The sequence below is a fragment of the Channa argus genome, chromosome 1 (assembly GCF_033026475.1).
Source record: "Channa argus isolate prfri chromosome 1, Channa argus male v1.0, whole genome shotgun sequence".
NCBI classification, from domain to species: domain Eukaryota; kingdom Metazoa; phylum Chordata; class Actinopteri; order Anabantiformes; family Channidae; genus Channa; species Channa argus.
Window position 1 is genome coordinate 9,115,110 of NC_090197.1, and position 27,101 is coordinate 9,142,210.

A 27,101-nucleotide genomic window follows, 5' to 3' on the forward strand; every position below is an offset into this window, starting at 1 on the left:
AGGAAAAAAAGGCAGCAAGTCTTGTGTTCAGGAACTGAATCAGTGGCTTGAACACTCCCACTTAAGTGCAGGATCCCTGACTGTGAAGCAGTGTTTCAGGCTATAGGAAGAAGTGGAAAGTAGAAAACATTGCCTCTAATCCTGCAGAGGCTTCTGCTTGGCTTTTGATCACTGAGATAACGGCAGCATGGCGTGGCAGCAGAGATTTAGAAACTACTCCTCTGACAGTGTGGGTAGTGATGGGGTCTTCATTGAGGAGTCTTACTCGCAGGGGATGCTCAAGGCCACGGATCACAGGAAAGGTAGAGTTTATCTTAATGCTTACTTTGCTTCTGTGGCTCTTTTGTGAGAGTTTTTGTGGGTTTTTTTTTCCTGTGGTTAGATTGTTGAAAATGGAAACATAACTTGTAATAACAATTGTGTAGTTGTGTCTCTCAACTAACTGTTGAGTCTGTCACATTAATTCTCAGGTTTTTGCTCATTTTCTGCTTATTTATTTTAAGTCCAATTTTTGTACTTGGTGGTCTTCTACCTCCCTTTTATCAAATGGGCCACACCCCTTCATGTGTCATGGCTTTTCCTCTTTTTATTGGTCAACTGTGCTGACACCCATTTGAGTCAGAAGACAGACTTTCTGGAGTCGGATTCTTTGCTGCACAGACGAATAATTGTATTTGAAAACAGAGAGGAACTGAAAAAATAACTTGATGTTTGATTTTTTTTGTTCCTCAAATCAAATATAGTTTAGATGGTTTAAAATAACTTATAGCATAGTGAAGGAATCTGAGGGTGTAATTAAAAAATGTAATATAATAAAATTATATTAAAAAGCATGTTATTGCCTCGAGGGAGGGGATCCACATCACAACAGCATTTTTCAGCAACAGAGTGACAGGATGGTTTGCTTATACTGCAGCAAACACACAATAATGTTCTTTCAGGAGACCTGATATCTCTCACCTTATCTTGAAAGTTGCCTTATCTCAGAGGATGAAAGAAAACCTCCATGGCTCAGTCTGCAGCTCCAGGCAACAGAAGTCAGACAAGCATGCACATTATTTGTAAAACGGATCAGTAAAGTTTTTTTTCAGTGTCAGTATTTGGTATGTTACTGGTTTGTTTAAGGAATGTTAATTGCAGTTTGCCTTAATTTCTGAAGAAACAATCATCTGTGCGGTTGAGGTTATTTTCACTTCTCGATTTCGACTCCGACAGTCACGGATGCGTTTGAGTCATCGACACAATGCCACCCTAAAAAGGGTGTTGGCACTATGGGATGTCCTCTTCGTCTGGGGTTTCTCTGTTCTCTTTTTTTCATCTGATCACTTCTGTCTTTTATCTCAGAGCTGATCTCGATAAAACAATAAAGCTCTTTGCCCAGTGTGACTTACAGCAAAGCCCAACATAATGGTTTTCACTGTCTTGTTAGTTTAGAACCTACAAACTGCTCAAAGACAGATTTGTTCCAGTACATCATGATGATCACTGGTTGACAAAAAATTCTCATGACTTACTCAAGCAATGATGGTGAAGAGATGCTGTATGTTTGATTAAATGTAAGGAAAATATTGTTGAGTATTTGCTGGTACTTGAGAGTTTAAGTTGAAATAATCAGCCACTAACCTCAAACCAAAATGGCACCAGACTTACAAGCTAGAGCCTGTTCCTGTAGAGGTGATAATCAGAAGTGTGATTAACTCGTGTTTTCCCTGACACATACGACACCTTTGTTGTATTTTGATGGACAAGTTGTAGATCGCTATAAGAGGGAGTTTACCGTCTGAATGGCAGTGTTCTCTGCAGTCTCTGAACTTCACATGTTCAGGAATCTGTTTTTCTGGCTGTGTGGTGGCTCAGATATTTATCCGAGCCTGGGAAAGCTTTATAACCTAAAAAAAAAAAAATGTTTACTCTAGTGTCTCATAACGTGGGAACATAACTCTGGTTTTTAATGTTTAAGCTCACTAAATACAAAAACCATTTACTGCTTCTAAAGCCATTACTGGGGGTCAGGGTTTTTCTGAGGGGGTCAAAGAATTTATTTTAGGGTTTGTTGGATGATCAGCCAGGGGAACCATGGAGTTTCATTCACTATGCAAACAAAATCAATTTGCTGAGATTTGAAATTTTCCTGAAATAGATGATTGGTCTTAGTCAAGCTCTACAGATAATCACCATTGCTTGGGAATGAGAGAGTTCAATAATGGCATCAACGTCTTCCACCTAAGAAAGGTGTTCACAAGGTGTGTTTTACAACACGCACGGTTCAAAATGAATTGTCTCTGGGTCATTGTAGTCTGGGAAAGTGGTCAGCGATATTGTAAACTACACTTTATTCTTAGTTATTTGTTAAAACTGAGCTGTTTTTTTCCTGTCTGTCCACAGATGAACGAGACAGAGTTCAGAAAAAGACCTTCACAAAATGGGTCAACAAGCACCTGGTGAAGGTAAGAACACGTGCACTAATAATTATCGACTCTAAACAGTAAAAATCTGTGGGGTAATCAGAAAGGTGCCACCTGTCCTTTTTAATCACTTACGTTGGTTTCTCCCCTGGTTACTACAGATTACATTACTCCAAAGGTTTTCTTCACTGCATCTCGCTGCTGGAAATTTTTACCTGAACTAGAAAGGATAACACAAACAGGTTTCGATTCAGCACGGCAGAAAAAGAGAGACACTCTGGGAAACTGTGGGCACAAATTTCTTCTCTGCACAAAAACCTAGTCAGATGCTGTTTGTGTTAACTGTACTCCATGCGTGTGAGGGAGTGAATCACGAACACCTGGCCTCACTTTAGTAGCCGGCATTTGGGCACCAGGGCATCGTTGGCCCGGGCTCGGTCAGGTTTCACATCTGTGCCGCAGACCGTCAGGGGCGGCGTCTCAGGGCTCTGCAGGGGAACAGAAAGCTCTAGGACCGAGCTCCTACACTGAATGTACGTTTATCAGTCCTGTTTGTTTGTAGCCATGACACTGCAAGACTTGTGTCATCCACCTTAGTGAGTCATGATCTGCAAATAGCAAACACTTCCTATGTGTAATAAACTGTACATTCCCCTGCACTCACATAAAGACGCCCCCTTGAGCTCTGGGAACTTCCCATGCACTAATGCCCAACAAAAAAAATATATATATATTATTTGCGGCTTAAATGATAAACTTATTGATTTTAATAATTCAGCCAAACAATTACAAAGCGGGGATGAGTTTGTTTCAAAATCAAATAACCTAAAAAATTAAATTTACCATCAAATATGATAGAAAAGAGCAAATAATGAGAGTTTAGAGGAAGATTACGCTGTTATTCTCGAAAACCGAATTAAATGAAATAGTATATGATTATTTGACTGTTAAATTAAACAATTAATCTGCTGATTGTTGCAGTTTACACTTGATTAAATACAACAACCAAGCAGGATCGTAGTTATAATCGTCAGCGAAAAGATTTGCTCTTCTCTTCAGTCACAATTAGTAACTTACCTTGCGACATCCACTTGAGGAGTGAAGCTGGACAGTGGGGACCTTTCTATGACACTCTGACATTTTACTACATGCAGTTTAATATTATGTCAGAATGAAAAGAGGGAAACAAGGCACAGTTTGTAACAGATGCCATTGTATTCTGTCTGTGAAATACTGTTAACTGGGTGTGTTTTTATTTTTGTTACTTGTCACATTGGGATGTGTTTAGCAACCATTAAATAAGCTAATGTCTCCTTTTACCTGGAGCGTGTTGGCTGCTGCCCTGCAGCATGTTCTGGTTGACAAGTCTTTGTTTTCACTGGGGGACTGAGTCCGTCAACCCGTGAGGACTGACTGCGTTCTTTGTTGCCAGTCACCGCTTCTTTTTCGGGAAATCCCTCAGATTTGAGTCCAAATGATTCGAGTGCGTCTAGGATCTGGATGCCCCTGAGGCATTTTGGACTCACCGACACATCCGAATCATGGGATTAAACTACGGGAGCAGAAACACTGAACTCTTACAGCCACATCTGCTGCAACAGGTCTTACACCTCCTTTTAGAATATGGAGAATAAAAACCACACGTTAATCTGTGTTTTATTTAAGCCTTTTATTTTAATCGGGACATTCATAAAAATGAAATGGAAAAACATTTCTTTTGTTAGTTCAAAGATGGGATCTGCTACATTAACCAGAAAATGACCAGGCGTCTTTGTCTGTCACATCAAACCCGTCTCTGCATGTTTGTTCTTTTCCTTAACACATCCCTACAGTTTAATTTCTTCTCACATCAAACTGTTTCTTCTTTTCATCGTCCATCCTGTCTCATCAGCACTGGAAGGCAGAGGTAGGTGCTGTCTGTGAGCAGAGTGCTGAGTGGACACATTTGTGCCTGCATGCCTGGGTTTACATTTTTAGCCTTTGTTATGTGAGCTTCTTCTCTCATTTTAACACTTGGACTCTCTTCCTACTGCTGTGAGAGCTTTGTCTGCAGTACAATGTGGCTTTTGCATGTTACGTAACTCTATGATTATTAATACAGTGAATTTAATGCGGTAGTAAAGGACACACTTTAGGCTTTTAGGAGTCTAATTAGCATCATTTGTTATGTTGCAGTTAAGACTCAAAGGAAAATTTGACTGTCAGCCTTATGTTTTTGTGTATAATATTTATCTCTTTTATATTTAACAGCTTTCTTGCTGAGATTAGCAGACAGGGCAACATAACCAAGATCTCAAAAACATGAGCGATTCAATTATCGGTGACTTTGCAAACAAATCTGGTTTCAGCACAACTTCTTTTTGAAGAGAAACTTAGGGAAAATATTAGATTTATTACCTACACACTTCACTGAAAATGTCCTTTAGGCTTTTGCCCATTGACTTAAAGTTGTGTACGTGTGTGTGCATGGGTGCTCTCTTGTGTTTTCATGTGTGAGTAAGCAGCTTTACCAAACTGTTTTCAACTGAAACCGCTTTTATATTCCTCCTGTTGTTAACCTACATCTGTCAAACAATAACTTAGCCAATTAGAAGAATGGCCAAAATTAAGAAAATAAGAACCAGGCTGTGAAAAGAAAAACCAAAAAACATGAAAAAGAACCCCAAATATAGACCAGACCGTTACGGCAGAAGGCAGACAGTAATTCGATTCCCTGGATTGTCTGTTTACATTTAAGTTATTTCCTATTGTTATGGTGACATTAGGTTAAATGTGGCTGCATTTAATGGGACGTTCCTTAATCTCATTGTTGTATCTCATATATACAAAAGCCGCGATTGATTACTGATGCACGAACAGGATGGAAGTCTGAAAAAAAAGGATTTTCCCCCATGGATCAAAATGTGACTGCAAAACTTTTGAAAAAGCCTCCTCCTTGTCTCTTTTCAGGCCCAGAGACATGTCACCGACCTGTACGAGGACCTCAGAGATGGACACAACCTCATCTCCCTGCTGGAGGTGCTCTCAGGAGACACACTGGTGAGCTTTGGTGACCTTTAGATATCAGAACATCTGCTTCAGCTTCTTCTCCCTGCTCTCCTGTCCTACTGACCTTATTTGCTGTCTAGCCTACTCCTTTAATTCTGAATGTTTATGTTAGTCAAATATATGTCCAGTGGGCTTCTTGTGTCCAGTCTTGCATGTGTTTCATTTGATTCAGGAGTTTTGAACATTTCAGTACATGCTGAGGTTACGTGCACTCTTTTACTTTACTTACCGTCTGGTGATGTAGCCTTGAAACACTAATTTTCATGATTTGCTTCCATCTTGTAACCTTTCTGCTCTGACTTGTTTGACCCCTGGTTTTTTCCTTTATCTAATTCCTGTTTGCTGACCTTTGCCCTGACCTTTCCTCCTCTGCCTCTGCCTTCCTCTCTTGCAATGCTCATGCTGAGGTAGCCGAGGGAACGTGACGTTGTGAGGAACGTGCGGTTGGTGAGTGGCGCCTGGACTGTGGCTGGCCGCCTCCTCGGGCGTGGCATGTGTCACCACCCCAGGTGGCTGCTGGGTTGTTGCATGATGACAGTCACATGATGGCAGTATATTGTCCCAATTTGTATCAAACACTGTATGTAGCCATTTTGTCCGTGAGCTTGCAGGGTCTCTATGGAGGTAGTGCAGGCAGTGCCCTCAGTGGAATAATTTCTACAGCTATTGTTTATGTGACATAGTGAATTTCAGTAATCACGTCTTTCTAACTGAAGTTTCATAACAAGAATTGCTATACAGACATTTAAACCGACAATGAATTACCTCTATTCACTTTTCATTTCTGAGAGTCTGTAACCTGGATTATCTCATTCCTCTGTGCTATACTGTAGGTCTCTGTTGTTGTCCAAAAGCACATCAGCCAGACACACTGCTCCATCTCTCCTGATTCCAAAATGCTTGGCTCTGAAGTGGTTTAAAAGCTGTTGCCTCCAAACACCGTAATTTGCACATGTGCAGTTTAATCTTGCTTTTTTTATATCACTGTAAAAACTGTGATTCAGAGCAGTTCATTTGTGTTTGGACATCAAAAGCAGTTTATGCTACAGATGAAGACTTAGAGACACTACCCGTAAGTAGACGAAATGGTTTTAGTGTCTGAATGGGGATTGTTAAAATTATGAGTCATTTAGAAAATGACCAAAGAAATGAAACCATTCACAGTATCATTTTCTTTGAAATGTTTTCTGGGTTGGACTTTCTGATTTGTCTCATGATCCAGCGCTTTTTGTCAAGTGGATTCGACCTGAACCCAAAAATAAGGATATTTATCTACTTGCACCTGCAATTTTGATTTCAAAAGAAGTATTTAGAAAAATTAACTGGTATAATCCTCTTAATATTTTTAAATTGAGCTTTCTAGGGTCAAACAAGAATTGCAAGCATTAGGTTTCCTCACTGTATTGAAAGCAGAGGCCAAGATTTCATCACTGCAAGCTGATCAAAAGCAAGCAAAAAGCTTGAGACTGGCTTGAAAGCTTACAACTTGGAGCACTAATGCATGTCATGACCATCACCCCTGGACTAACTCTGTCTTATGACTACAGATAAAGTCTAGGCCAGTATATGATGTGCAGGTATAGGAAAGACTGAATATTAGGACAGTCACTACGGTAGTTGTTCATTCATTATCATGCTTCCATCTGCAGACATCTTGGCTGTATCTCTAATGCATTTTGAGGCCATGTAGGGTTGGATCTAGTGAAAGTCTGGCCAAATGCTTTTATCACAACCATGCAGAATTTAAGTCACAGTTCAAATCTGCTATATTTTTAATTTGAGTTTCCAAGACCATGACTGTAATGACTTGTATACAGTAGAATAGATCTTTTTGTTTTAAACACAAGGTGTTGGTGGCATCTGAAACACCTGTTCCTCAGTCATGGGGCCTTGCTTTTAGTTGAGGATTCGATCACTTTCTCATATTTCTTATCATCTCGTCTCTTGCAGCCACGAGAGAAAGGCCGGATGCGCTTCCACAAGCTGCAGAATGTACAAATTGCCCTGGACTTTCTCAAACACAGACAGGTTGGTTAAAAAAATAACAGTATCTTTTTTTAATGCCTGGGTTATTTTGATGTTTGAAGATTTGGTTTTATTTACTATTTTTGTTTGGGTTTTTTTTGCCCCATTAAGGGAAAATGTGGGTATAAGCCTGGCATAGTTTGTAGTTCAACTTTGGACGTAAAAATGAGCTGTGTTTCTCATATTGATATGCATTTTTAGGTTAAACTGGTCAACATCAGGAATGATGACATTGCAGATGGTAACCCTAAGCTGACTCTGGGGCTGATATGGACCATCATTCTTCACTTCCAGGTATTCATGAGAACTTTATAGGGATCCTTTGATGTCAATTACTGTAATTATACTAATATACCTACCTTTGCATTAAACATAAACTGACTTATCCCATGAATCACATTTCCTGATCTACATGTGGCATTTACCTTTTAAACTGCATTACATTCTCCCATTTCCCACTAACAGAGCCTTCGTATACTTTTATTACCTTGTGATTAGTTTGCTTCCGCGGCACAATAAGGAACAATGTTTTCCCTGTTCGGGGTTAGTTCTTCAGTCATTGTCAATTCAGGCTAATGCTGATGCAGTAGTTTGTAATCCAGCAGCAAAACATTTCCAAATGGGATTTCTCGGACACTTGGCAGCACTTTGAATTTATATACACAGCTACTGTACTGTACTACAGCTTTTTGAGGCCTAGAGTGCACAAAGACAAAACACTGAAAGACTCTGTTCATTCATTTTTAATGCCATTTTAAAGGACATTCAATCATGTCAATTTTACCCCCCCCACCATTTTTTCAGTGTGCCTCTGAGGCTCTATACGATTTCTGGGTGTTTCATTCAAGCAGGAGTTTTCAAATATAAACAGTTTGACTTTGCTATGGCAGCACAAGCCGCACTGGCGGAAAGCATTCGTCAGTGGGCAGATGCATTCCTGAAGTTTGGATAGTTCTTTAGCAGATGGTTTGGTGGATGTTGGAAAAAAACAGTGGGAGTATTTGCAAATTCTTTGATCCTAAAAAAGCTGATGGTTATGTTGGGATGTGGATGTGGGATCCTGTTCCTCATCCCTCAGTGTGACTCAGTGCTTCCCATGAGAACTCACAACTTCTGACCAGTCAAACCCCAGTAGAAAGTTTTCTCAAAACCTTATTGCAGACTGAAATGTAACTGAGCATAAACCTGTTTCAGTTTGAACGTTTGCTGTACAAGTATTAAAATAAAACCTGGCTCATCAGTCAACAGAAAGCCCTTATTCCTTTGCAACAAACCCCTAATGTCTTTGTTTTGGCACATGCTAGTCTTCACAAACAATGGAGAATTTCCCCTGAGCTCCCCAGGTGCAGCACAGGTGACTGTATAAATAATGGTCAGCTTCATGGCAGAGGGAGCTGGGAATGTGTCAGGCCTGCAAGGGCGGAGGTTCTGTTTCCATTCAGCGTCTGAGTCATTTTGTGCCCACGTATAGCAGCAGGGTTTCCCTTAAAGAGGGAAAATAGCAGAAAAAAAGAAATACCGTCTTTTTTTCCCCTCCTCCACCCTTTCCTGCAATAAAAGAAAAAAAAAATGGAATTAAAAAGAGGCTTTAGGTGAAATTTAGTTCTGTTGTGACTCATCAGCATTCCCCAAAACATCATGTATAAGTAATAAAGCAACATTTATTCCAGTAAGAGAAATATATCTGGGCTGGACATCACTTCATCAGCTGCATCATCAGCAGCTAGGATTTGTCTGAATTTAAGAGGTTTTCTTCCTGCTAAAACAAATCAGAGTAGTAATAAAATGATGGAGTAGTAATGAAATTAGAAGTTGCATAATTAATAATTTTGACCTGATTGGAGTTTTCAGTAAGTAGATTTCTGCATCAGGACGAAAAATAGTCCAGTTTAAAGGAACCTGCAGAGTTAACTTTCAAACGATTTCCTGTGATTGTTTTTTAGGGAGCCCCACCTGTCTGCTGCTTAATGCAGACCAAATGAAATACCACAAACTTCTCATAAGTACCATTTTTACACTGATTATAGATATAGAACAAGTGCCAAGTGGCTCCAAGTCAACAGAAGCCAAAAAAAAAATCTTCCTTAGCATCAACACAGTACTGGAATTTACCTTAATGTAAATTTGCATTGATCACTGTAAATCTGCTGGTTAATTTGTACGCTGTAATATTTTATGCAGGGATTTTTAGTAGTGTGATCATGGGACTCATAGCTTGGTTTTCCCGCTCTGATAAAAGAGGAATTTGCCTGTGGAGGTTCTGAAACATAGTCCAACATTCATTTACAGCAGCTGGAGTAGAATTGTAAATGTGAATCTTTCTTGGAAACCTACATATGTTTGAAGGACCCACTGGTTTCTGTTTAGTTTGACACAAAGAGCTGGTGTTTTTCGGACAAAAAAGTAATTTAATGGATTTCACGTGACCTCTGAGTAAAAGTGGTGGTTGTTATTTGTGGCTCAAGTCTGGTAGAAATCAACAGGCAAAGGGGGGAAAGTTTTTATATTTGCCCTTCTACCGACATTTCAATCATATTTAATATGTACAAAATAATATGTAATTAAAATCTAAACGATATCTAAGATGCCACCATGAAAAAAGTTACTTCACCATAAAATGGCTTGCAGTTATAATATCTTCGTATGTTTTGTTTATTGCCTATGCTAATGTTAAGCTTTTACCACTTTTTACATCCACCACCACTGACAATCAGCACTGTCTTCTCCAGATCTCCGACATTCAGGTGAACGGCCAGTCAGACGACATGACGGCGAAGGAGAAGCTGCTGCTGTGGTCTCAGAGGATGGTGGAGGGATACCAGGGTCTGCGCTGTGACAACTTCACCACCAGCTGGAGGGATGGCAAGCTCTTCAATGCCATCATACATAAACACAGGTGGGACACTGAGTACAGCCCTCAGACTATCAGGTTTAAAGGAAACAAGACTGAGCATTGAACCCATATCTTATTTTACAATCTAGAAAAGATAGTTTACAAATGTACATTAAGGTAAAGATAGTTTACACTATTTCTCTTACTCTACTCTAACTTGCCTGGACCTGCGATCTTGTATCACCACAGGGCGTGAAGTTTACACACAGTTGAAAAGGTTTACTTGATGACCTTTTGCATATTTCGTGTTGCTGTGTCTTTATTTATTATACATCGGATTCAGAATAAGAACTGCCTATTTAATATTTAGGCTTTTTACAGTAGCGCAGTTGACATGTCAGGACAAAATGCTGACCGGTTACTGTAAATATAAAAATAGATACATTTATGAATTCTTCTGTTTATTTATTGACAATAGAATCTAACACCTGGTAACACTTATTTAGCCGTTATACTGTTAGCATTAATTTACCTGTTAAAAATGTCTGTCATCATCTGGAACTCTTTCTGTAAAAGACCAATGTAAAATGAGAAAAGAATCATTTTAAAGATCTAAACCTGGTAGTGAATGATGTGTAAATGTGCACTAACAGCAGACACTGTAATTATTTGTACATAATTATAGGGATGTTACATCAGTCATTCATTAACCTTTTGTGCACTAGTTAATGAATCTTCGTAGGATAAATGATTCTCCCATTTTCTGACCAAAATAAGCATCTACTTCGAGCAATAAAAGAAGCATATTATAAGCAACCTTTTGTACTGTAAATGGTAATTAGGGCAAGTGATAGAATTTTTTCCATCTTTTCTTTGAGCATCAGACTCCACCAGCATAAAGGAGACAAAAATATCACTGGTTTAAAGTTCACACTGGCAGCAGAGAAATTCTTTGGGCAGTAGGAGAGCTATGAAAACTTTCTGACTCTAAGGACGTACACGAATTTAAGCTGACCACAGACATTATACTACTCTGAAAGGACAATACTTTAAACAGCCCCCTTTCTAGCCAACTGGAGGTACCCATCTTATACTGAAAACACATATTTTGGGTGGAGTACCAATTTGAGTCTTTGTGTGTGTTTACACAAACAAACAAGCCCTGCAAGATCATTCGCCACACAACACAGAAATAACACGTACAACTTGGAAAGTTGGCATCAGTCAGCGTAAGGAGAGCGAGAGTTTTCTTTGGCGGTGTGGGTGTATCTCACTGATTTAAGAAAAGGTTTCCCTGAGGGTAAGCTCACTGAAGGTTCAGCAGATCGTAGAAAAAACACTGGTACACTTACCTCTCTGGCATAGATTCATTCTTGGTGGAAGCAGAAGAGGACGGCAGAGGTTTTAACAGCTGCAGCGTGGAGTCTCAGCAGTGGCTAACTGGAACGAAAAAATGAAGAGGACTGGATGTAACCAGGATTTACCAGTGGACTAGTGAAGATAAAAGTCTAGATTTATTTATTTTTTATAACTTTTTTTGTTTTAAAAAAGAAAAGGAAAAAAACTTCACTCCACCCACTTGGAAACCTCTACTGCCGCTAATCTGAATATCATTACAATGTTGAAATTAAAGAGAAAGTTTCACTCAAAGAGGCACCTGAATAGTGCTTCCAGCAGCACAGCAGGCTCTGTCAGTGACTTGGAGGACAGGGTGGTCATGCTGTGCGAGGATGGACTCACTGAAAACTCGTTTGATTCGGACCGAAGTTCCCACACCCAAGGGACCCAGTCCAGTAGATGGTCCCACAGCGAGGAGCATGAGTCAGGATCAGAGCCTCACATCATCCACCTTAGCAGGGACAGGATGTCCTGCAGACATGGCAGCCATGCAGAAGAGCCAACACAGGCACACAATGACTACTACATCCAAAGAGTTGTGCAAGTGTAGGAACACTGAAATTATTTATATGTAACTGTGTACAATTTAATCTGCGCATTTGTTAATCTGTCTCTTTGGTATTTCTAAGATTCATGAGATGCACCTTTGTTCCTTGAGTGATATGAGCTCTGTGTTTGTGTCTACGTGTAATTAGACCGTAGTTATCTTTGTACCAAAGTGCACTCAGAGGCAATGCCCCTGTTATCTCCGTGCATGACACAGTGGGTGAATTTTAAGCTTCTCTGGTAAAGAGGAATCTACTTTTTGCTTGCCTGTTCATGTAAAATGAAATCTCATGGCCATCCTGCCTCCAGCAACATGAAATATGTTACAGGCATTTTATCAGCTGTCATAAAGGAATTATGGCTTGCGGGTCTTTTTTTTTTTTCCTTGTTATTTAAAACACGCAGAACTCAGAGTAATGTCAAAAGTTCATTAATGAGCATCCTTCTCACTGAAATTTCCAACCTCCAGATGTAAGAAAAGACGTTGACAGCAATAAACCACTCCCACTCACTGTTCCCTTTTGCTGTCTGTAGGCCGAATCTGATCGACATGAGTCAAGTGTACCGACAGAGCAACCAGGAGAATCTGGAGCAGGCCTTCAGTGTGGCAGACCGAGAGCTGGGTGTCACAAGACTGCTGGACCCTGAAGGTGAGAGGAGTCACACAGCAGCAACAGACATATTCACTATCATCCTCTATATTTAAGAGAATATTGGGGTTTGTGTGCCCTATTTTCCTTATTTTTTAGCTTTACGTGTACGTGTATGTGTATGTGTTCATGTCCCATTTTCCAGTTGACTTTGACACTGATGCAACATTTACCTCATCAATAACATTATATGTATTTTCTAATTTAAATGATTTTGTTTCTCTTCAGATGTGGATGTGCTCCATCCAGATGAAAAATCCATCATCACATATGTTTCCTCTCTGTATGATGTCATGCCGAGGGTCCCAGACGTTCAGGATGGTGTCAAAGCCAACGTAAGTCTTCCTCATTCAAGTCATAGTAATTCAGCTGTCCTCTAGATGAGTGTAAAGGTCTGTTGATGGCAGGGTTCAAAAAATAGGGTGGTTATCTCTTTTGACTGCAGCAAGAGTTAATGGGTGCTAGTTTTCCAGCTTCATAGAGTTGTTAAAACATAGTTCACAAAGCCCCTTTGTAGAAAACGTTTAGAAAGCAGAAGATTTTAAATTAGTGAGAGTTTGCATTTTCAGATGGGTTTGAAAACCTGGATGTGTGTCTGTATCTGTGCTTCAGGAGCTGGAGCTGCGTTGGCAGGAGTATTATGAGCTGGTCACCATGCTGCTGCAGTGGATCAGACACCACATCCTTGTCTTTGAGGAGAGGAAGTTCCCCACTAGCTACGAGGAGATTGAGGTGAGTGGATCTAGGCTTCCTAGTAAAGAAATTATTTTTGATGAACAAATTGATCTGCATAATGATGCAGACGAAGAAGCTAATGAATATTTATATATTATTCTGAACTGCAGGTTCTTTGGCGTCAGTTTCTAAAGTTCAAAGAAACAGAGCTTCCTGCAAAGGAGGCTGACAAGAACCGATCCAAACACATCTTTAAGTCTTTTGAGGTGAGTTCTCATCGTGGTTCTAATGAGGCTGCACTCTGTCAGTCATGAAAGTCAGCTGCACACAGGATGTTTGAACAGGTTCAGCCATGTTCGCAATATATGCCAGGGAAAAAAAAAGTTTAAGTGATTGGCGTGTCTACACAAATATAACACTGACAAATTCCAGCTTTACACTTGACATTTACCTTTTTTTCCCCCCCACAGTTTTGGCAAGACAGAGAGGTGATTAGTTGAACTGTTCTTCACAGATGTGAACCTGTAACATGCATGTCAATCAGTTCTGACTTGGCTTGTGGTCATGGTAGTGGTAGTCTTGTAGTGTCGGCCATTTTCAAAAGAACGCCCTGTCTTAAGAATAATGCAGGTGAATTTACAAGTCCAACCTCTAAAGTAGGTTCTTTTTCCGCCTTAAAAGCAGTCTGGGAGACTACAGTCTGGGAAAAACGGAAGAGTAATTGTTTAAATGCAGGTCACAGTATGTGGTACTTATTTTGCAGGGTGCAGTCCAGGCAGGCCTTGTCAAAGTGCCGCCAGGTTACCACCCTATTGACGTGGAGAAGGAATGGGGTCGTCTGCATGTGGCCATACTGGAGAGAGAGCGTCTCCTCAGGACAGAATTTGAGAGGCAAGTAGGCCACGTATGAAACCTCATCACATGCTGTCTGTTGCCAAAGCAGACTCAACAGTTATTCTAAAAGGAAAAGACGAGAAACCACAAAGCATCAAGAAAGTCTTACTGTGTGAGGATGACTCATTTCCTAATGATAAAGTCCACTTTGGTAATAAAATGAAACTGAGCTGGCTTTGTTTTGTGGGGAGTAAAAATCATATTAAGCCAAACACATGACGACTATACAATTGCCAGGGCAACAGACCCACAATAAAATTGTCATTTGATAGTCCCTTCCATAATCATGTGTGTTTTTTTTTTTAAATCACAAGGTTGCCTGGGCGTAGCTTTTGGTTGTAGTTCTTACAGCACTTACAGCACTAGAAAGTGCAGTGGAGGGTTTTAAAAAATATTGCCTTTGTGAAAGACACAGCTCCATCATGGCTTTCCTGCATCAGGGATACGAGTTAAAGTATTTATTCCGCCAGAAGACGGAGTGAGTGCTTTTATGTCTTAATTTAGTTTTATGTATTTGTTGTGAGATTTGTTTTATTTCAGATGATTACATCAAACGTGTAAAAAAAAAAAAAAAAAAAAAAAGAAAGTCAAATTATCTTTCTTTCTTGCTATCAGGTACTTTGACCTCTTTGAAATATTTCACCTTTGACCCCCACCCTCTACTTCTCCCCTCGCAATGCAGGTTGGAGCGACTTCAGAGGGTCGTCAGCAAGGTCCAGATGGAGTCAGGGGTGTGTGAGGAACAGCTCAACCAGGTGGAAACCCTGCTGCAGATGGTGAGACACTAACCTTTGTGACACGCAACATAGTTTTACCATAAATCACCGCAGGACTCATTACATCTACGCTGCTCTGTCCCACAGGATGTGAGAAGTCTGAGCTCAGGGAAACCAGCTCAGCATGCAGCAGAGATGGAGGCAGATCTAGAAAAAGCAGAAGGAATGATCCGCTTCCTCTTTAACGATGTTCAGTTGCTTAAAGATGGACGCCACCTTCAAGCTGAACAGATGTATCGCAGGTGCAGAAGTAAACTTACTTAACTATTATTTTTATTGGCACTCAATCTACGAATCTGATTTTCAATTAATTAATACAAGTTTAATGAGACAAGGCAACATTTCAAGTGGCTTGTATTGTACAAAACTCAAAGACATTAGTTTTATACATAAAACACAAATACAAAAACCAAATCCTAAAATTAGAGACGAAACTTGGTGGATTTTATAATTTGCCTTATAAATTAACCAAATACATTAAAATAAGTTTGTAACATTTTATACTGATTCTGGCTTTAGAGTGTATCGTCTCCACGAGAGGTTGGTGAACCTCAGGAGCGAGTACAACCTGCGCCTCAAGTCGGGTGTGACCCCCACGCAGATCCCAATGACTCAGATGCACACTGTCCAGGTCCTGCAGCAGGCCCCAGAAAGGGTGCGGCCTGAGCTGGACCAAGTCACGCTGCGCTACATCCAAGATCTGCTGGGCTGGGTGGAGGAGAACCAGCGCCGGGTGGATGAAGGGGAGTGGGGCTCAGACCTGCCTGCTGTTGAATCCCAGCTGGGCAGCCACCGTGGCCTGCACCAGTCAGTGGAGGAGTTCCGCTCCAAAATCGAGAGGGCAAAGTCTGATGAGGTACAATTAGTCTAAAATGAAGCAGGAAATTTGGGTTGGAAAACTGTCAGCTGCTCAGATGATAAACGTTTTTAAAAAGTTTTAGACATTTAGACTGACACGAAAAGTGTAAATCTAGTAAAAGTATATTTTTGTGTAAATGGTGTATAAATGATATAAAATGGTTTCATTCTACCTTTTTTCCCTGTTTCTTTTGAGTCATGAATCATAATTTTGTTGCCATATTTTGTCAAAACCTATAGATTTCAAGAAAATCTCTTGATTAAAGAAAGGTCAGGAAAATGTTTTTTTTTTAGTTTTCAGGATGAAATACTGCTTGTCTTACGTAGGATTTTACCTCATTATTTTCTCCAGAGTCAGATCTCACCTGCTAGTAAAGCTGCCTACCGCGACTATCTGGGAAAACTGGAGCTGCAGTACGACAAGCTCCTGGTGAGTTTCAAAGGATAAAATATATTTCAATTTAGTCATAGATATATTCAATAATTCCTTTATACGTGTCTGAGCACCTGGATATGTAACCTATGTTCATTTGGGACAAACAGAAATTGATCTTCCATCTACCAAAGAGTGGATCTTAAAATCATCTTTTCCCTCACAGTTACCTTCTGAACCAGTCTTTCAACCTCTCACATTGTATAACAAGTATATCGGTATAATTACAGAATGACTCCAAGGCTCGTCTGCGCTACCTGGTCCAGCTTCACGCCTTCGTCACCGCCGCCACCAAAGAACTGATATGGCTGAACGAGAAAGAGGAGGAGGAGGTTAACTATGACTGGAGTGATCGCAACACCAACGTGGTGGCAAAGAAGGAAAACTACTCGGTACATTCACTGAGTGCTGTTCTTACTATCAGGGCTCTGCTAATGTTGACAGTGGTGTGACGGTTGTTGTTTTTGTGGAGCAGGGTTTGATGAGGGACTTGGAGCTTAGAGAGAAGAAGGTGAACGGTGTCCAGACCACAGGGGACAAACTGCTGAAAGACGAACACCCTGCCAGGAAAACTGTCGAGGTAAAATTATTCAAGATTACAGTGCTGCCAAAACATTATGACCACTTTGTCATTATAACCAAATTGTCAAGGTCTGGGAAACGTTAAACACTACGTAAACAGTCAGTTGTCATAGTAAACTTGTTGGATACTAATGACCCAAGTGTCATTGTACAGTATGTATAAAATTTTAGAAGTCTTAACTAAACCAAAATGTAGAGTTTTGAGGAAACGTGCTCTTTCCCCCCGTGCAGTCCTTCACTGCCGCTCTGCAGACTCAGTGGAGTTGGATCCTTCAGTTGTGCTGCTGCATTGAAACCCACCTGAAAGAAAACACTTCCTACTTCCAGGTATGTTTCCCTTTAACACTGTCCGTGGAGCTACTGTAACGTTATCAGAGAACAGTAAATGGTCTGCACTTGTATTCTTTGTTCTTCAGTTCAACTTGTACTGTAAATCTTCACTGCAACTTGATGATTTTTTTTTTTAAACGTATTCCCCCTCTAGTTTTTCTCAGATGTGAAGGAGGCAGAGGAGAAGATCAAAAAGATGCAAGACACAATGAAGAGGAAGTACTCATGCGACCGCTCTATCACAGTCACCCGGCTGGAAGACCTACTGCAGGACGCAGCTGTAGGTTCATTCACCACTGTGTTGTTTACTTTTACAACACCAAGATGTTGTTAGTACATCGCGTTATTTAATGGTACAATTTGTGACGTGCCGTTATATTTTGTGGCTTGAGCACAGATGTTATTCAAACTCTTTCTTCTCTTCGGACATTTATGTGTAACCTCTAGATTACACCTGTACTTTACCTTCACAGGATGAGAAGGAGCAACTGAATGAGTGTAAAACTCACCTGGAAGGTCTGAAGCGAAGGGCCAAAACAATTGTCCAGCTCAAACCACGAAACCCTGCTACCCCAATAAAGGGCAAACTTCTCATTCAGGCTGTATGTGACTTCAAACAAATGGAGGTAAATATATAAATACTGTGTCCTGTGTTTTTGTATTTGTAAAACCAGTGTTGCCAAAATGTTCAGCTTTCCACCAGTTTCTAATAAAGTAAATTTATAATTCTCCTCCCAAATATATTGAATGTAATCTTGAATGAGGTTCAGTTCATTGCATGAGCATCTGTTTTTCTCTTCTTTCAGATCACGGTCCACAGAGGAGACGAATGCGCTCTGTTGGACAACTCGCAGCCTTACAAGTGGAAGGTGCTGAATGATAAAGGCAACGAGGCGTCTGTGCCATCCATCTGCTTCCTGGTTCCACCCACCAATAAGGATGCAGTGAATAGTGTTGCTGGGTGAGCTGAGAGTCATAGATCAGTCAGAAACTATGTTCACATTCACTCATGTGCTAATTTGTGTTTTTTACCGTCTTCAGACTGGACGGAAACCTACAGAGACTGCAGACAATGTGGCAGACGATGTTTGTGGATATGAAGAGTCTGTTGTCATGGCAGTACTTGATGAGAGACATCCACATTATCAACACCTGGAACATCACCATGGTAATAACAAGATACATAGTGGATACATCCTCCCTGATTATTTGCTACAGATGTGAAAAATGCTTTTCTTAACATGTAGTGTTCTTTACGTTCTCCAATAAACTAACTGAAGACGCAGCTTTGTGTTGTCTTTAACTTCCATCTTCCTTTGCTCCCTGTAGTTTAAGACCCTGAGGGTGGAGGAGTACCGACTGGCGCTGAGGAACCTGGAGCAGCACTACCAGGACTTCCTGAGAGACAGCCAGGACTCCCATATGTTTGGGGCTGAGGACCGAATGCAGGTGGAGACCAACTACAACAAGGCAAACCAGCACTACAACACGATGGTCAGCTCTGCAGAGCAAGGTGTGGACTATGTGATTATTGATGTTATTCTTTCAGCGTTAGATCATGACCCTCCACATCATTCCAAAATATTTTCTCACTGAATCATATCTCAGACATTAGTGTGTAAGTTGACTGTTGCATTCACGTTACAGGCCACGTGCCACCCAAAGCAGGTAAGGTGCCTCGCTTAAAACAGATGTGTAGCAGTCTTGTTACACGTCACAGTCATTTTTCATTCCATACATTAACTCCACTTTCATCGTCTCCATATTTCCCCTAACTTCCCTCTTGGTTGCATTGTTGTCTCTGTGCATGGGTTTGATGGTAGCTGATTTCCAATCCTTGTCCTGTGAATGAACTAATTGATAAGTTAACCACTATAATAGAAAATCTAATTGGATCCAATCAAGCATGGAAAAAAAAGTTAATGTGAACACTGACTGATATATTTGCAAATCATGATGGTGATTTTTACTGAAGCCTCTTTTTTACTCTTTATGATACAAAAAGCTAAAATATTGTGTAACTAATATTTCCACTCGTTTTCTTTAACAAGCTCTCTTACATGCACTGCAAGAACTTGACCTGAACTATCCGGACTTTCTGTTCAGTTTGTAATATCTAGAAAATAATATTTAAAACATAAAATGTTTAAATCCAACCAGGAGAGCAAGACGAGTCTGTGTGCAAGACTTATCTGACAAATATAAAGGATCTTCGTCTGAGGCTGGAGGGTTGTGAGAATCGAACGGTGACCCGTCTCCGTCAGCCCGTGGACAAAGAGCCACTCAAAGCTTGTGCCCAGAAGACGGCCGAGCAAATGGTAAAAATCATTAAATGTAAAACCTGCAATTTACAAACATAAGCACAAAATCATGTGCAGAAGGAATAAACAAATACTTCACTGAAATTCATGGATATTACCAAGTAGAATGTTCTGTAAAGTCTTAATAAAAATCTTCATTTTTCTTGGTGACAGAAAGTCCAATCAGAGTTGGAGGGCTTGAGAAAAGACTTGAACTCCATTACTGAGAAGACAGATGAGGTTCTGGCTTCTGCTCAACAGTCCAGCTCTGCCCCAATACTGCGCTCCGAACTGGACATCACACTGAAGAAGATGGACCATGTCTATGGCCTCTCGTCTGTCTACCTGGACAAGTGAGGCTTAGTGACTCTGAATTCTTCCTGATGGATTTCCAGGTGGCCTTGTGCTTTTAATACAATGTGAACCTCTCGATTTCAGGCTAAAGACTATAGATGTTGTGATCAGAAACACTAAAGACGCAGAGGACACCTTAAAGAATTATGAGGCTCGTCTTCGGGATGTCAATAAAGTCCCAGCTGAGGAGAAGGAGGTGGAGACCCATCGTAGTAAGCTGAAGGTTCGTAACAGTTGATTCATAATACCTGTACAGATTTGATATTTACGTTTAATGAACTTCACCGCTTTCATGTTGAGATAATGACTTTTCTTCTTTTGTCTGACAGACCTTGCGCGCTGAAGCAGAGGCCGACCAGGTCGTGTTTGACCGGCTGCAGGACGAGCTCAAGACAGCAGCAGCCATCAACGACCAGATGACAAGGATTCACGGCGAGCGTGACGTTGAGCTAGAACATTACCGTCGGCTGGTCGGCAGCTTCCTGGAGCGCTGGCAGGCTGTGTTCGCTCAGATCGACCTGAGGCTACGGGAGCTCAACCTCCTCGGGCGCCACATGAACTCCTACCAGGAAAGCTACGAGTGGCTCATCCGCTGGCTCGAAGAGGCGAGGCAGAGGCAGGAAAAGATTCAGGCTGTGCCCATCAATGACAGCAAGGCTCTTAGGGAGCAGCTGGCAGGGGAAAAGGTATTGTGGGGAAGACAAGTCTCAGCCCTCTGGTGGTCACACTGATGGCACAGATTTAATCAGAATACATATCAATTTCCAGAAAACACTAAATATTTAAGCAAACTAAATGCTATAGCAAATACTTAAGTACTGTCTGTTTTAACATTTTCAAATATACTTACAGAAACTTCTGGAAGAGATTGAGAAAAACAAGGACAAGGTCGATAATTGCCAGAAGGATGCAAAAGCTTACATCGATTCAGTGAAGGTCAGTACTGGTATTTTCAGCTTTGCAACAAAAGGAAGTTGGATTTCTGGCTTGACAGCTTTTTCTTTTTTTTTTGTTTATTTTTTTAGGATTATGAATTCCAGATATTGACCTACAAAGCCCTTCAGGATCCCATAGCGTCTCCTCTAAAGAAACCCAAAATAGAGAGTGCATCTGATAATATCATTCAAGAGGTAAGCTTTGCTACAGTGTAAGCGGTGATTCTGGGAATCTGCCGTTTCGCTTTGTTGCTGAGAAAAAACATTTAATGTATATAACCAAAGCAGCGTACACCGAGTAGATGTTCAGCTTAGGTTACCACAAAGGCTAAAGGCTTAAAAATGTGAACACAGAATGTTGGAAAATGATACGTGTGATTTAGAGTTCGATGCAAGATAATCATCTGGTTTACTATGCTTCTTACAGTATGTCACTCTGAGAACCCGCTACAGTGAACTAATGACTCTCACCAGCCAGTACATCAAATTTATCATGGACATACAGCGTCGCTTAGAGGATGATGAGGTAATTACACACTAATAACACAGCAGCAGACTTCTGTTAAAAACCTTCAGCCCCACTAACACAAACAATCCCACTCCTATCTGTAAACCCATTGTTTACATTACATTTTTCCAACATGTTGGCTTCTCAAATTAATTTTGGTGTGTGCACTATGATAACTGAGCATAAAGTGGTGAAGCAAACAGTTTCATATTATTGCAGCACATCACATCCCAACTAAAGTATGTCTCTCATTTTCTAATCACGTCATGTAGTCTGTACACGTGACTCCAATTTGGCTTAGTTTCTAATTTTCCGACTGCTCACCCAACCATTTTTTTTTTTTTTTTGGTATTAACATTTTCACTTCCTATTTAAATCACCAACACTTGGGATTCAAAGGCTTCAGTTTGGCTCCTGCCTTCTCAGAGATATTATTTTCAATCTACCTTTAGGTTTTCCTTTTTTCTTCTTTTCTAACTTTCTATTGTGTTTGATCCCTTTTACCTGCTCGCCAGTGCTTTGTCATGATGAATAATAATCACACGCTTAAGAGATGAATTAACCCCAAAGCACCAGGTATTTAAAAAACAAACAAACAATCAAAAAGACCTCCTCAGTTCCTATTACCTTTCTCTACATCAAATCTTTGGTCTGAAACACAAGGAAGGTTCAGGATTTTGGAAACATCACCTGTTTTTGCTTTGTTGTACAGTAAAATTATTACAATTTAAAAATGTAACTATTTCTCTTGCTTTAATGTGACACAAGCACTTAATGTACATGTTTAGTAATTTCCGACACTTTTTTGATTTATTGATTAATCCTTTATCATATAAAAGATTGAATAAGATCAAATATAGTCCCTGTTAACAAATGTCTTGTTTAACTAACTTTTTAATAGCAAATCCTCTTGTGCGTAGCTGGAACCAGATGATGTGGTTTTTTTCCCTCCACTATTTTTCTATTACTGAAATAATTGTAAAAAACATTTTGCTAATCAAGGCTTGAGCTAATATACAAGAAACAAATGTATCCTGAGCCAGTTCGAGATCAATATTACAGGTTTTGAAAATGCTGAACCTTCCTTACAGTTAGAAGTTACCTGTACACAACACTTACTAAATGGCAGAACAGATCTCTTGATGTTTCCTGCATTTGTTGTCAGAATCTGTGCTGCTTGATCTTGGATTTATGTCTAGTCACGGTTCGCAACAAGCCGACTTTTTGCTGTGTGTTTCATGCAATCATCCAGTGTTTTCTGCATCACTATGCTGTTTTGTTTTTTTGTGGTGAGGGATTTCAGGTTCTGACACTGACGTGCTGTGATGCAATTCCATAAATCATTATTTAAGTTACTGTGCTGTTAACATTTCTGTACAGTGTTGGTATATTTCCCGCTGCAAAATGCAGCGGGAAATATACTTCTATTTGCTTGCTATTTATTCCCTGCTTACTTATCAGTTATTGTACACTTTACGAAATACTGAGAAGGGACACAACTCAAGCCTTAATGGTGAATATGAAATTTACCAACAGCAACTACATTTTGCATGTTGAAATATTTATTCTAATTTGGGTATTGTTACACACATACACACACGCACACACAAATATTTGTAACAAGCCCACATTCTATGATACTTAGTGAGCAAAAGTGACAAGGCCTTCATTACTGTACAGGTATTTATGCCATATCAAGAAGCGGTCAATTAAGATGCCTCAACTGCATGTCAGGAAACTGTAGTCTTGTGCTGTCTTGTGAAGTAAAATGTCATTGTATGTGCCATATGTTAAAAAAACATGGCAAGCATTTCCCAATACAGTATCTTTAAAATGACTGTTGTAGTTAAATAGCTGTAACTTTCTCATATTTACATTTTTGTGCCTACATGTTTTTTTACACTTATCATCTTAATTCTCTTTACTCCTTCCTTGCTTCTACTTAAACAGAAAGCTTCAGAAAAACTAAAAGAAGAGGAAAAGAAACGGATGGCAGAGATTCAGGCTGAGTTAGATAAGCAGAAACAGTTGGCCGAGGCTCATGCTAAATCTGTGGCCAAGGCAGAACAAGAAGCTCAGGAGCTGAAGCTGAAAATGAAAGAAGAGGCCAGCAAGAGACTAGATGTGGCAGCAGATGCTGAGAAGCAGAAGAAAAACATACAGACAGAGCTGCATCAGCTGAAGAACCTATCAGAACAGGAGATCAAATCCAAGAATCAGCAGCTGGAGGAGGCACTAGTCAGTCGGAGGAAGATTGAGGAGGAAATCCACATAATCAGAGTGCAGTTAGAGACGACAATCAAACAGAAGGGCACAGCTGAGACTGAGCTACAGCAGCTGAGAGATCAGGCTGCCGAGGCAGAGAAACTCAGGAAAACTGCTCAGGAGGAGGCAGAAAGGCTTCGCAAGCAAGTGAATGAAGAGACTCAAAAAAAGAAAAATGCAGAAGATGAACTGAAGCGCAAATCTGAAGCTGAAAAAGAAGCTGCCAAGCAGAAGCAGAAGGCACTAGATGACCTTCAAAAATTCAAAATGCAAGCAGAGGAGGCAGACAGGCGCATGAGACAGGCTGAGGAGGAAAAAATAAGACAGATTAAAGTAGTAGAGGAGGTGGCACAGAAGTCTGCAGCAACACAGTTGCAAGCTAAATCCATGTCCTTCAATGAAAAAGCAACACAACTCGAAGAATCACTTAAGAAAGAGCAGGGCACTGTCCTTCAGTTGCAGGAGGAAGCTGAAACGCTCAGGAAACAACAAGAAGAGGCTAACAAAGCCAGGGAGCAAGCAGAGATGGAGCTTGAAGCATGGAGACAGAAAGCCAATGAGGCCCTTCGCTTGAGGCTACAAGCGGAGGAGGAAGCCCAAAAGAAGAGCCAGGCTCAAGAGGAGGCAGAAAAGCAGAAGACTGAAGCAGAGCGAGATGCCAAGAAACGGGCTAAAGCTGAAGAAGCTGCACTCAAGCAGAAGGAGAATGCAGAGAAAGAGTTAGAAAAACAAAGGAAGTTCGCAGAGCAAATAGCTCAACAAAAGCTGTCTGCAGAACAAGAATGCATCCGTTTAAAGGCTGACTTTGAACATGCTGAACAGCAAAGGAGCCTGTTGGATAATGAGCTTCAGCGTTTGAAAAATGAGGTGAACACAGCTGAAAACCAGAGAAAACAACTGGAAGATGAGCTGGCTAAAGTCAGAAGTGAAATGGATGCACTTCTGCAGATGAAGATTAAAGCTGAGAAGGAGACACTGTCCAACACAGAAAAGAGCAAGCAGCTTCTGGAGACCGAAGCACTGAAAATGAAACAACTTGCTGAGGAAGCATCAAGACTGAGATCAGTGGCTGAAGAGGCAAAGAAGCAGAGACAGATGGCAGAGGAAGAGGCAGCTCGGCAGAGAGCTGAGGCTGAAAAGATACTCAAAGAGAAACTGACCACTATCAACGAGGCCACGCGGCTGAAGACTGAAGCAGAGGTTGCTCTGAAAGCCAAAGAGGCAGAGAACGAAAGGCTTAAAAGACAAGCTGAAGATGAAGCTTATCAGAGGAAGATGCTGGAAGATCAAGCTGCTCAGCATAAACGAGACATCGAGGAGAAAATCACGCACCTGAAGAGCTCGTCGGATTCAGAGTTGGACAGACAAAAAACTATTGTGGAAGAAACTCTGAGGCAAAAAAAGGTGGTTGAAGAAGAAATTCACATAATTAAAATCAGCTTTGAGAAAGCTTCAAAAGAGAAGTCGGATTTGGAGGTGGAGTTAAAGAAACTGAAGGGTATGGCAGATGAGACTCAGAAGAGTAAACTGAAAGCAGAGGAAGAAGCAGAGAAACTGAAAAAGCTTGCTGCAGAGGAAGAGAAGAAACGGAAAGAAGCTGAGGAGAAGGTGAAGAAGATCGCAGCAGCAGAGGAGGAGGCAGTCAGACAATGCAAAGCCGCTCAGGAAGAAGTTGAACGCCTCAAACAGAAGGCTGCTGATGCAAATAAACTGAAAGAAAATGCAGAGAAAGAGGCAGAGAAGCAGGTTATTCTGGCCAAAGAGGCAGCACAGAAATGCACTGCTGCAGAACAGAAAGCACAAGATGTTCTCAGTAAGAATAAAGAAGACTTTCTTGCACAGGAAAAGCTGAAAGAGGAGTTTGAAAATGCTCAGAAACTTGCACAAGCAGTTGAGAAGGCCAAAGAAAAGGCAGAGAAAGAGGCTGCCGTGCTCCGTCAAAAGGCTGAGGAGGCTGAAAAATTGAAAAAGGCCGCAGAGGATGAAGCAGCTAAACAGGCTAAAGCTCAAAAAGATGCAGAGAGACTGAGGAAAGAGGCAGAGGAGGAGGCTGCCAAGAGGGCAGCAGCGGAGGCAGCAGCACTAAAACAAAAGCAGCAGGCTGATGCAGAAATGGCCAAGCACAAAAAGGAAGCAGAACAAGCACTTAAACAGAAATCTCAGGTGGAAAAGGAACTGGCAATGGTTAAACTACAACTTGATGAGACTGATAAGCAAAAAGCAGTGTTGGATGAGGAGCTTCAGCGAGTTAAAGGGGAGGTAAATGATGCTGTCAAACAAAAAGCACAGGTGGAGGATGAACTGTCTAGAGTTAAGGTGCAGATGGATGAACTCCTGAAGCTTAAGCTCAGAATTGAGGAAGAAAACCAGCGCCTCATGCAAAAGGACAAAGACAATACCCAGAAATTACTTGCAGAGGAAGCTGAGAAAATGAAGAGCCTGGCAGAAGAAGCTGCTAGACTTAGTGTGGAGGCTGAGGAAGCAGCCAGGCAGAGGCAGATGGCTGAGTCTGAGTTGGCCCAGCAGAGGGCACTTGCAGAGAAAATGCTAAAGGAGAAAATGCAGGCGATTCAAGAGGCCACAAGACTAAAAGCTGAGGCAGAGGAGCTCCAGAAACAAAAGAACCAGGCACAAGAAAAGGCTAAAAAACTATTTGAAGACAAACAAGAGATCCAGCAGCGCCTTGATAAGGAGACAGAGGGCTTCCAAAAGTCATTAGAAGCTGAAAGACAGAGGCAGCTCGAAATTTCAGCTGAAGCAGAGAAACTGAAATTGAGGGTAAAAGAACTTAGTGATGCTCAGGCAAAAGCAGAGAAGGAGGCTAAGAAATTCAAGAAACAAGCTGATGACGCAAAAGCTCGTCTTCAAGAGGCAGAAAAGCAAACTACAGAAACTGTTGTGCAAAAGCTGGAGACACAGAGGCTGCAGAGCAGCAGAGAGGCGGATGACTTGAAGAACGCCATCGCTGACCTAGAAAAAGAGCGAGAGAAACTAAAACAAGAGGCAGAGGAGCTTCAGAAAAAATCTAAAGAGGTATAGTGACATGACTTTTTATCAGAACACACTACTGTAGAGTTAAATGGCCCCATTAACACATTACAGGAATAATTAGCCATTTTAGAATGTTTTACCTAATTGCTGAGATAAAAATATAACATGTTTAATGCTAAATAAGAAGCTGGACTGAGGTAGATGGTTAGCATAAAGACTGGAAACTGAGAAACAGCCACTCTTGTTATGGCTGGTATACTTTGTTCCTGGGCTTATTAAACCAAGATATAGGAAG

The 27,101-nt window shown here is 40.8% G+C and overlaps 1 protein-coding gene and 1 long non-coding RNA gene across 24 annotated transcripts in view; one reads left to right on the top strand and one right to left on the bottom strand.

Annotated features, from left to right (window-relative positions):
- The window catches only part of pleca (plectin a), a 93,454-nt gene that overhangs the window by 58,304 nt on the left and 8,049 nt on the right, over nt 1–27,101 (top strand). For 8 of the 23 annotated variants that reach the window (XM_067490412.1, XM_067491044.1, XM_067491118.1 and 5 more), the window contains 33 exons: nt 2,386–2,447; nt 4,297–4,311; nt 5,355–5,444; nt 5,865–5,900; nt 7,404–7,481; nt 7,680–7,772; nt 10,208–10,374; nt 12,790–12,905; nt 13,134–13,240; nt 13,518–13,637; nt 13,751–13,846; nt 14,344–14,471; nt 15,157–15,250; nt 15,338–15,492; nt 15,770–16,106; nt 16,461–16,538; nt 16,772–16,933; nt 17,017–17,121; nt 17,355–17,450; nt 17,608–17,733; nt 17,927–18,079; nt 18,260–18,414; nt 18,495–18,621; nt 18,783–18,966; nt 19,101–19,121; nt 19,614–19,771; nt 19,928–20,106; nt 20,192–20,330; nt 20,437–20,793; nt 20,960–21,043; nt 21,133–21,237; nt 21,470–21,568; nt 23,501–26,848. In XM_067490412.1, coding sequence (XP_067346513.1) covers nt 2,386–2,447; nt 4,297–4,311; nt 5,355–5,444; nt 5,865–5,900; nt 7,404–7,481; nt 7,680–7,772; nt 10,208–10,374; nt 12,790–12,905; nt 13,134–13,240; nt 13,518–13,637; nt 13,751–13,846; nt 14,344–14,471; nt 15,157–15,250; nt 15,338–15,492; nt 15,770–16,106; nt 16,461–16,538; nt 16,772–16,933; nt 17,017–17,121; nt 17,355–17,450; nt 17,608–17,733; nt 17,927–18,079; nt 18,260–18,414; nt 18,495–18,621; nt 18,783–18,966; nt 19,101–19,121; nt 19,614–19,771; nt 19,928–20,106; nt 20,192–20,330; nt 20,437–20,793; nt 20,960–21,043; nt 21,133–21,237; nt 21,470–21,568; nt 23,501–26,848 — 7,370 coding nt within the window. Of the gene's footprint in view, nt 1–73; nt 303–2,385; nt 2,448–4,296; nt 4,312–5,354; nt 5,445–5,864; nt 5,901–7,403; nt 7,482–7,679; nt 7,773–10,207; nt 10,375–12,789; nt 12,906–13,133; nt 13,241–13,517; nt 13,638–13,750; nt 13,847–14,343; nt 14,472–15,156; nt 15,251–15,337; nt 15,493–15,769; nt 16,107–16,460; nt 16,539–16,771; nt 16,934–17,016; nt 17,122–17,354; nt 17,451–17,607; nt 17,734–17,926; nt 18,080–18,259; nt 18,415–18,494; nt 18,622–18,782; nt 18,967–19,100; nt 19,122–19,613; nt 19,772–19,927; nt 20,107–20,191; nt 20,331–20,436; nt 20,794–20,959; nt 21,044–21,132; nt 21,238–21,469; nt 21,569–23,500; nt 26,849–27,101 lie in introns of those variants that run through there. The other 15 variants (XM_067490503.1, XM_067491282.1, XM_067491762.1 and 12 more) reach the window with 8 other exon arrangements.
- On the bottom strand, nt 7,987–12,767 carry LOC137108499 (uncharacterized). The gene is made up of 4 exons (XR_010912207.1): nt 11,969–12,767; nt 11,664–11,751; nt 10,844–10,878; nt 7,987–9,026 (listed from the first exon to the last, which is right to left on the bottom strand). It is a non-coding gene; the product is annotated as an uncharacterized lncRNA (long non-coding RNA).